The sequence below is a fragment of the Carcharhinus amblyrhynchos genome, unplaced genomic scaffold (assembly GCF_965287045.1).
Source record: "Carcharhinus amblyrhynchos unplaced genomic scaffold, sCarAmb.v2.hapA chromosome_1406, whole genome shotgun sequence".
Classification (NCBI taxonomy): Eukaryota; Metazoa; Chordata; class Chondrichthyes; order Carcharhiniformes; family Carcharhinidae; genus Carcharhinus; species Carcharhinus amblyrhynchos.
In genome coordinates this window covers 7,910-18,662 of record NW_027651146.1, presented here as the reverse complement: position 1 = coordinate 18,662, position 10,753 = coordinate 7,910, and the positions used below count along the sequence as shown (strand labels likewise).

General features: G+C 54.8%; 1 protein-coding gene across 1 annotated transcript; it reads left to right on the top strand.

The window, feature by feature from the left end:
- The first annotated feature begins 353 nt into the window (after window positions 1-353).
- LOC145340771 (glutathione S-transferase P-like) lies at window positions 354-9,141 on the top strand. Its single transcript, XM_080185233.1, is given in 5 exon segments — window positions 354-378; window positions 381-413; window positions 4,077-4,180; window positions 7,947-8,054; window positions 8,921-9,141. Coding segments are annotated over 5 exon segments (459 nt in total). The 3' UTR covers window positions 9,110-9,141.
- The last annotated feature ends 1,612 nt before the right edge of the window (window positions 9,142-10,753 follow it).

Genomic DNA, 10,753 nt, shown 5'->3' with positions numbered 1-10,753 from the left:
GGGGGGGATGGGGGGGGGGTTGTGGGGGTGGTGGGGGGGTTAGTGGGGGGTGGGTGGGGGGGTTGTGGGGGGGGTTGGGGGGGTGGTGGGGGGTGTGGGGGATGGTGGGGGGTGGGGGATGGTGGGGGGGGTGGTGGGGGGGGGTGGTGGGGGTGGTGGTTGTGGGGGGGTGTCTAAGCTCTGGAATCCCCTCCCTCAGCCTCTCCCCCTCCCTCTCAATCCGTCCACTCTCCGTCCAGGTGAACGAGAGGCCCTGAGCTGGGGTTAAAGGTCAGGGCGAGCTGTAAAACTCCTCACCGGCTGATTTCCCTTTTCCCTCCTCCAGCTCTTCGGCCAGCTCCCGAAATTCCAGGATGGCGCCTTGGTCCTGTTCCAATCCAACGCCATCCTCCGCCACCTGGCCCGCAAACACGGTGAGTGACCGGCAGGACTCGCGGGACAGAGGCAGAGGGGACCCCCCGGGCACCAACCTGGGCCTAACCGCCCGCAGCCTGAGGCCTACCCACCTGCTGGCCACACCCAGCCTTCATTGCCCATCCCTCACTGCCCCTTGAGAGGGCAGGTGGGTGAGCCGCCATCTTGAACCCACGGCATTCCCTGAGGTGTAGGTACACCCACCGTGCTGTTAGGGAGGGAGTTCCAGGATTGTTATTGGACATCAGTCAGTCCCCAAGGTGTAGGTACATCCACAGTGCTGTTAGGGAGGGAGTTCCGGGATTGTTATTGGACATCAGTCAGTCCCCCGTGTGGTGTAGGTACACCCACAGTGCTGTTAGGGAGGGAGTTCCGGGATTGTTATTGGACATCAGTCCTCGTGTGGTGTAGGTACACCCACAGTGCTGTTAGGGAGGGAGTTCCAGGATTGTTATTGGACATCAGTCAGTCCCCCGTGTGGTGTAGGTACACCCACAGTGCTGTTAGGGAGGGAGTTCCCAGGATTTTGACCCAGTGACAGTGAAGGAACGGCCGATATATTTCCAAGTCGGGATGGTGAGTGACTCGGAGGGGAACCTCCAGGTGGGGGGTGTTCCCAGGTATCTGCTGCCCTTGTCCTTCTAGATGGTAGAGGTGGTGGGTTTGGAAGGTGCTGCCTAAGGAGCCTTGGTGAGTCACTGCGGGGCATCTTGTAGATGGTACACACGACTGTTACTGTGTGTCGGGGGTGGAGGGAGTGAGTGTTTGAGGTTAGAGTGTCGATCGAGCTTTGTCCTGGATGGGGTCGAGCTTCTCGAGGCTCCCTACAATGATGAGTAAGTTCGGAGACAACAGAGAGATTGAATAGCGAGGAATAACGCACCAGATGATAGCAGCAGCTGGCCAGATGGGGTAGAACAGGGGCAAGTGGAGATGAACCCCTGAAAAGTGTGAGGGGATGCAACTTTGGAAGGAATAAGAAGGCAAGGGAAAGATTCCCTTGCGGTTGGATACCAGGAGGCTCAGAGGAGCAGAGCGATCTTGAGACACATGGTCCAACGATCTCCGAACGCAGCAGGACAGGGAGATAATGGTGGGGGGGTAAGAAGGCAGTCGCGATACTTGCCTTTATTACCCCAGAGCAGGGAGGTTAGGTTCGAGTTGTTCAAAATGTTCATTCGGCCACAGCTGGAGAACTGGGGGCCGTTCCTGCCCCACGTTATAGGGAGGGTGTGATTGTACTGGAGAGGGGGGGGGTGCAGAGGAGACCCCCCAGGACACTGGGGGGTCACAGAATCCTGACAATGCAGGGCGAGGCCATTCAGCCCATCAAGCCTGCACCGACGAAGGCCCTATCCCCCTAACCCCATGTGTCATCTCCCCTCTTAATCCTCCTGAGACTAAGGGACAATTTAGCATGGCCAATCCACCCTAACCTACACATCTTTGGACACTAAGGGACAATTTAGCATGGCCAATCCACCCTAACCTACACATCTTTGGACACTAAGGGACAATTTAGCATGGCCAATCCACCCTAACCTACACATCTTTGGACACTAAGGGACAATTTAGCATGGCCAATCCAACCTAACCTACACATCTTTGGACACTAAGGGACAATTTAGCATGGCCAATCCAACCTAACCTACACATCTTTGGACACTAAGGGACAATTTAGCATGGCCAATCCACCCTAACCTACACATCTTTGGACACTAAGGGGCAATTTAGCATGGCCAATCCACCCTAACCTACACATCTTTGGACACTAAGGGACAATTTAGCACGGCCAATCCACCCTAACCTACACATCTTTGGACACTAAGGGACAATTTAGCATGGCCAATCCACCCTAACCTACACATCTTTGGACACTAAGGGACAATTTAGCATGGCTAATCCCCCTAACCTACACATCTTTGGACACTAAGGGACAATTTAGCATGGCCAATCCACCTAGCCTACACATCTTTGGACACTAAGGGACAATTTAGCATGGCCAATCCACCTAGCCTACACATCTTTGGACACTAAGGGACAATTTAGCATGGCTAATCCCCCTAACCTACACATCTTTGGACACTAAGGGACAATTTAGCATGGCTAATCCCCCTAACCTACACATCTTTGGACACTAAGGGACAATTTAGCATGGCCAATCCACCTAGCCTACACATCTTTGGACACTAAGGGGCAATTTAGCATGGCCAATCCACCCTAACCTACACATCTTTGGACACTAAGGGACAATTTAGCATGGCCAATCCACCTAGCCTACACATCTTTGGACACTAAGGGACAATTTAGCACGGCCAATCCACCCTAACCTGCACATCTTTGGACACTAAGGGACAATTTAGCATGGCCAATCCACCCTAACCTACACATCTTTGGACACTAAGGGGTAATTTAGCATGACCAATCCACCCTAACCTACACATCTTTGGACACTAAGGGGTAATTTAACATGGCCAATCCACCTAACCTACACATCTTTGGAGCTTCAGCAGTGAAGGGGAGACTGGTTAGACTGTGGATGAGGAGTATGAGGAGGGACATGATCGAAGTGTACAAAATTATGAGGGACAGTGATAGGGTGGATAGGAAGGATGTTCTCCCCTGAGTAGACAGGTCATTAATCAGAGGGCAGAGAGTTAAGATCAGGGGTGGGGTTCTGGAAGGGATTTGAAGATAAACATTTTCTCCCAGAGGATGCTGGGAAACAGGAAGCCACTGCCTGAAATGTTGGCCGGAACTCTCACAACAATTAGTAAGTGTTTAGATGAGCACTTGTCCTAGCTACAAGGCGACAGAACTAAGCGTGGGAAAATGGGATTCAGATTAACAGGCGTGGAAATTGTCCAATTGAGGATCCATCTGAAAATGTCCCGGGGAACCAATCGGGGAGCAAAGTGGGGGAGAAGGGGTTGTTTGGGGGGGGGCGGGGGGGGTGTGTGTGTGTGTGTGTGTCCACCTCGTGTTTCTGTTCCAGAACCTTCAGGGGGTGGACTGATAGCTTCCATGTTACGGTTACATCTTAATAAACATTGCTGTTGTTATTTTCCGAATGGGTGAACAGAATTACAATAATCTGCACTTGAGGGCTAGCAGAGGCACGACAGGCTGAAGGGCCTCTTTCTGGTCTGTGGCCTGCCTGCCAGGGAGCCTAAGGCCTATACATTTGCCTGCTTGAAGGTGAGGCCTACCCATTTGCCCAGAGCCTGTGGCCTACACATTTGCCTGGAGACTGCAGCTTACTCATTTGACTGGGGCCTGAGGCCTACCCATTTACCTACAGCCTGAGGCCTACATAGCCTAGGTGCAGTCTGAAGCCTACGCAGCCTAGTTGCAGCCTAAGGTACACCCATTTGCCTGGAGCCTGAGGCCTACCTATTTGCCTGGACCCTGAGGCCTACCTATTTGTCTGCAGCCTGAGGCCTACCTATTTGTCTGCAGCCTGAGGCCTACCTATTTGTCTGCAGCCTGAGGCCTACCTATTTGTCTGGAGCCTGAGGCCAGGCAGTCTGGCTGCAGCCTGAGACCTGCCCATTTGCCTGGAGCCTGAGGCCTACACAAGGGGGCCACTGAGACCTCCTGCTGCTCTCCAATCCAAAACACCCGTTCCTAAAGCATCCATTTTGGTACTTTCTTGACTCGAGGCCTGTACGGGAAGGATGAGACAGAAGCCACAATGATTGACATGGCGAATGATGGTGTGGAAGATCTCAGAGTTAAATACGCAATTCTCATCTACCAACAATACGTAAGTTAGTCTTAACAACGGAATCTTTATCTCAAAGAGAATGGGATTTGATTTGATTTATTATTGTTGGATGTATTGGGATACAGTGAAAAGTATTGGTTCTTGCGCACTGTACAAAGCATACCGTTCATAGAGTACAGAGGGGAGAAGGAAAGGAGAGGGTGCAGAATGTAGTGTTACAGTCACAGCGAGGGTGTAGAGAAAGATCAGCTTAATGTGAGGTCGGTCCATTCAAAAGTCTGACAGCAGCAGGGAAGAAGCTGTTCTTGAGTCGGTCGGTACGGGACCTCAGACTTTTGTATCTTTTTCCCTGACGGAAGAAGGTGGAAGAGAGAATGTTCGGGGTGTGTGGGGGGGGGTCCTTGATTATACCGGCTGCTTTTCCCCGAGGCAGCGGGAAGTGTAGACGGAGTCAATGGATGGGAGGCTGGTTTGTGTGATGGGATTGGGGGCTACATTCACCACCCTTTTGTAGTTCCTTGTGGTCTTGGGCAGAGCAGGATCCCAGACCGAGCTGTGATCCAACCAGAAAGAATGCTTTCTACGGGGCATCTGTAAAAGTTGGTGAGAGTCGTAGCGGACATGCCAAATTTCCTTAGTCTTCTGAGAAAGTAGAGGTGTTGGTGGGGCTTTCTTAACTATAGTGTCAGCGTGGTGGGGGGGGGACCAGGACAGGTTGTTGGTGATCTGGACACATAAAAACTTGAAGCTCTCGACCATTTCTACTCCATCCCCGTTGATGTAGAGAGAGGGGAGGGTGGGGGGAGAGCTGAGGGTTGGGGAGGAGGGTAAGGGAGGACGGTGAGCATTAGAGTCAGCACAGATGACTAAAAGGATTAAATTATGAGGAAGGGAATATATTTCATTTATAAAAAACAGTAAAACTCAGGGGTTGTTAGAAATGGTTAAAGTGCAGGATGACAGTGCGGCGCTCCCTCAGCACTGACCCTCTGACAGTGCGGCACTCCCTCAGCACTGACCCTCTGACAGTGCGGCGCTCCCTCAGCACTGACCCTCTGACAGTGCGGCACTCCCTCAGCACTGACCCTCTGACAGTGCGGCGCTCCCTCAGCACTGACCCTCTGACAGTGCGGCACTCCCTCAGCACTGACCCTCTGACAGTGCCGCACTCCCTCAGCACTGACCCTCTGACAGTGCGGCGCTCCCTCAGCACTGACCCTCTGACAGTGCGGCACTCCCTCAGCACTGACCCTCTGACAGTGCCGCACTCCCTCAGCACTGACCCTCTGACAGTGCGGCGCTCCCTCAGCACTGACCCTCTGACAGTGCGGCACTCCCTCAGCACTGACCCTCTGACAGTGCGGCGCTCCCTCAGCACTGACCCTCTGACAGTGCAGCACTCCCTCAGCACTGACCCTCTGACAGTGCGGCGCTCCCTCAGCACTGACCCTCTGACAGTGCGGCACTCCCTCAGCACTGACCCTCTGACAGTGCGGCGCTCCCTCAGCACTGACCCTCTGACAGTGCGGCACTCCCTCAGCACTGACCCTCTGACAGTGCCGCACTCCCTCAGCACTGACCCTCTGACAGTGCGGCGCTCCCTCAGCACTGACCCTCTGACAGTGCGGCACTCCCTCAGCACTGACCCTCTGACAGTGCGGCGCTCCCTCAGCACTGACCCTCTGACAGTGCAGCACTCCCTCAGCACTGACCCTCTGACAGTGCGGCACTCCCTCAGCACTGACCCTCTGACAGTGCGGCGCTCCCTCAGCACTGACCCTCTGACAGTGCGGCACTCCCTCAGCACTGACCCTCTGACAGTGCGGCACTCCCTCAGCACTGACCCTCTGACAGTGCGGCGCTCCCTCAGCACTGACCCTCTGACAGTGCGGCACTCCCTCAGCACTGACCCTCTGACAGTGCGGCGCTCCCTCAGCACTGACCCTCTGACAGTGCGGCGCTCCCTCAGCACTGACCCTCTGACAGTGCGGCGCTCCCTCAGCACTGACCCTCTGACAGTGCGGCACTCCCTCAGCACTGACCCTCTGACAGTGCGGCACTCCCTCAGCACTGACCCTCTGACAGTGCGGCACTCCCTCAGCACTGACCCTCTGACAGTGCGGCGCTCCCTCAGCACTGACCCTCTGACAGTGCGGCACTCCCTCAGCACTGACCCTCTGACAGTGCCGCACTCCCTCAGCACTGACCCTCTGACAGTGCGGCGCTCCCTCAGCACTGACCCTCTGACAGTGCGGCACTCCCTCAGCACTGACCCTCTGACAGTGCGGCGCTCCCTCAGCACTGACCCTCTGACAGTGCAGCACTCCCTCAGCACTGACCCTCTGACAGTGCGGCACTCCCTCAGCACTGACCCTCTGACAGTGCGGCGCTCCCTCAGCACTGACCCTCTGACAGTGCGGCACTCCCTCAGCACTGACCCTCTGACAGTGCGGCACTCCCTCAGCACTGACCCTCTGACAGTGCGGCGCTCCCTCAGCACTGACCCTCTGACAGTGCGGCGCTCCCTCAGCACTGACCCTCTGACAGTGCGGCGCTCCCTCAGCACTGACCCTCTGACAGTGCGGCGCTCCCTCAGCACTGACCCTCTGACAGTGCGGCGCTCCCTCAGCACTGACCCTCTGACAGTGCGGCACTCCCTCAGCACTGACCCTCTGACAGTGCGGCACTCCCTCAGCACTGACCCTCTGACAGTGCGGCGCTCCCTCAGCACTGACCCTCTGACAGTGCGGCGCTCCCTCAGCACTGACCCTCTGACAGTGCGGCACTCCCTCAGCACTGACCCTCTGACAGTGCGGCACTCCCTCAGCACTGACCCTCTGACAGTGCGGCACTCCCTCAGCACCGACCCTCTGACAGTGCAGCACTCCCTCAGCACTGACCCTCTGACAGTGCGGCACTCCCTCAGTACTGACCCTCTGACAGTGCGGCACTCCCTCAGCACTGACCCTCTGACAGTGCGGCGCTCCCTCGGCACTGACCCTCTGACAGTGCGGCACTCCCTCAGCACTGACCCTCTGACAGTGCGGCGCTCCCTCAGCACTGACCCTCTGACAGTGCGGCACTCCCTCAGCACTGACCCTCTGACAGTGCGGCACTCCCTCAGTACTGACCCTCTGACTGTACAGCACTCCCTCAGTACTCACCCTCTGACAGTGTGGCACTCCCTCAGCACTGACCCTCTGACAGTGCGGCGCTCCCTCAGCACTGACCCTCTGACAGTGCGGCACTCCCTCAGCACTGACCCTCTGACAGTGCGGCACTCCCTCAGCACTGACCCTCTGACAGTGCAGCACTCCCTCAGTACTGACCCTCTGACAGTGCTGCACTCCCTCAGTACTGACCCTCTGACAGTGCAGCACTCCCTCAGTACTGACCCTCTGACAGTGCAGCACTCCCTCAGCACTGACCCTCTGACAGTGCGGCACTCCCTCAGCACTGACCCTCTGACAGTGCGGCACTCCCTCAGCACTGACCCTCTGACAGTGCGGCACTCCCTCAGCACTGACCCTCTGACAGTGCGGCACTCCCTCAGCACTGACCCTCTGACAGTGCGGCACTCCCTCAGCACTGACCCTCTGACAGTGCGGCACTCCCTCAGCACTGACCCTCTGACAGTGCGGCACTCCCTCAGCACTGACCCTCTGACAGTGCGGCACTCCCTCAGCACTGACCCTCTGACAGTGCGGCACTCCCTCAGCACTGACCCTCTGACAGTGCAGCACTCCCTCAGTATGAAGACAGGTCCGTGTAGTAATATTCTAACAAGTTATTGTTCTCCTGACAGGAATCTAGGAAGGAAGACTTCATCAAGAACATTCCGACTGAACTGAAACCCTTCAATGATTTGCTGGCAAAAAATAACGCAGGAAAGGATTTCCTCGTGGGCAACAAGGTGAAAAAAAAACTCAGATTGGACACTGTCAGGGCAACATAGAGAGAGCTTTACTCTGTATCTAACCCCGTGCTGTACCTGTCCTGGGAGTGTTTGATGGGGGACAGTGTAGAGGGAGCTTTACTCTGTATCTAACCCCGTGCTGTACCTGTCCTGGGAGTGTTTGATGGGGGGACAGTGTAGAGGGAGCTTTACTCTGTATCTAACCCCGTGCTGTACCTGTCCTGGGAGTGTTTGATGGGGGACAGTGTAGAGGGAGCTTTACTCTGTATCTAACCCCGTGCTGTACCTGTCCTGGGAGTGTTTGATGGGGACAGTGTAGAGGGAGCTTTACTCTGTATCTAACCCCGTGCTGTACCTGTCCTGGGAGTGTTTGATGGGGGGACAGTGTAGAGGGAGCTTTACTCTGTATCTAACCCCGTGCTGTACCTGTCCTGGGAGTGTTTGATGGGGGGACAGTGTAGAGGGAGCTTTACTCCGTATCTAACCCCGTGCTGTACCTGTCCTGGGAGTGTTTGATGGGGGGACAGTGTAGAGGGAGCTTTACTCTGTATCTAACCCCGTGCTGTCCCTGTCCTGGGAGTGTTTGATGGGGGACAGTGTAGAGGGAGCTTTACTCTGTATCTAACCCCGTCCTGTACCTGTCCTGGGAGTGTTTGATGGGGGGACAGTGTAGAGGGAGCTTTACTCTGTATCTAACCCCGTGCTGTCCCTGTCCTGGGAGTGTTTGATGGGGGACAGTGTAGAGTGAGCTTTACTCTGTGTCTAACCCCGTGCTGTACCTGTCCTGGGAGTGTTTGATGGGGGGACAGTGGAGAGGGAGCTTTACTCTGTATCTAACTCTCTCTCTGTCTCTCTCTCTGTAGATCTCTTTTGTTGATTACAACCTGGTCGACCTGCTCTCCAATCTCGAGGTGCTGTCTCCAGGATGCCTGAAGGCCGCACCCCTCGTTGAGGCCTACATGCAGCGAATCGTCAGCAGGCCCCAACTCAAGGCCTACCTGGCATCCGACACCCACACCAAGCTTCCCATCAATGGAAACGGGAAGCAGTGAGCCTGCAGAATGGGACGCGGAGGAGCCAGGCGGGGTGGGGGGGGGGGCCACCCTGGATTCAGGCCTCGCTAGGCCTCGCTAGGCCTCACGACCTCTGACCTCCTCACCCTGACAGTTTTCCCCAGGGGCCACCCAATAAAGCAGCCATGTTTGAAACCCAATTTCCCCCCCCGAGTGTGAGCTGGATTTCTTTGTCGCGTTTTGATAAGGCGCCGTTAAAAGGTTAATTCAGAAGGTCAGGCCTCATGGGATTCGGGGTAATGTATGAGCTTGGATCGTTGACTGGCTACGGGACAGGAGATAGAGAGTCGGGAGAAATGGGTGTGTTTCTGGATGGTAAATATTAACTGGTGGGGAGCAGAGACTTTCGTCCTTGAGTCGGGTTATTTACAATCTACATTTATGACTTGGACGCAAGGATGGAAGGTTCAAAAACCAGATTTACAGTTGACACAAAAATAGGCGAGACAGCAATTTGCAACGAGGAAATCAAAACCTTACAAATGGATCTCGATCGGTTGGGAGACTGGACCAAAGTGTGGTGAGGTGGAGTTTAACATGGATCAGTGCGGGCAGCACCGTGGGTTAGCCCTGCTGCCTCTCAGCGCCAGGGATCCGGGTTCGATTCCCAGCCCAGGTCACTGTCTGTGTGGAGCCTGCACATTCTCCCCATGTCTGCGTGGGTTTCCTCCGGGTGCTCCAGTTTCCTCCCACAGCCCAAAGATGTGCAGGTTAGGGTGGATTGGCCATGCTAAATTGCCCCTTAGTGTCCAAAGATGTGTAGGTTAGGGTGGATTGGCCGTGCTAAATTGCCCCTTAGTGTCCAAAGATGTGTAGGTTAGGGGGGATTGGCCATGCTAAATTGCCCCTTAGTGTCCAAAGATGTGTAGGTTAGGGTGGATTGGCCATGCTAAATTGCCCCTTAGTGTCCAAAGATGTGTAGGTTTGGTGGATTGGCCATGCTAAATTGTCCCTTAGTGTCCAAAGATGTGTAGGTTTGGTGGATTGGCCATGCTAAATTGCCCCTTAGTGTCCAAAGATGTGCAGGTTAGGGGGATTGGCCATGCTAAATTGCCCCCTAGTGTCCAAAGATGTGCAGGTTAGGGTGGATTGGCCATGCTAAATTGTCCCTTAGTGTCCAAAGATGTGAAGGTTAGGGTGGATTGGCCATGCTAAATTGTCCCTTAGTGTCCAAAGATGTGAAGGTTAGGGTGGATTGGCCATGCTAAATTGTCCCTTAGTGTCCAAAGATGTGTAGGTTTGGTGGATTGGCCATGCTAAATTGCCCCTTAGTGTCCAAAGATGTGCAGGTTAGGGGGATTGGCCATGCTAAATTGCCCCCTAGTGTCCAAAGATGTGCAGGTTAGGGTGGATTGGCCATGCTAAATTGTCCCTTAGTGTCCAAAGATGTGTAGGTTAGGGTGGATTGGCCGTGCTAAATTGTCCCTTAGTGTCCAAAGATGTGTAGGTTAGGGTGGATTGGCCATGCTAAATTGTCCCTTAGTGTCCAAAGATGTGTAGGTAAGGTGGATTGGCCATGCTAAATTGCCCCTTAGTGTCCAAAGATGTGTAGGTTAGGGGGATTGGCCATGCTAAATTGCCCCTTAGTGTCCAAAGATGTACAGGTTAGGGTGGATTGGTCAT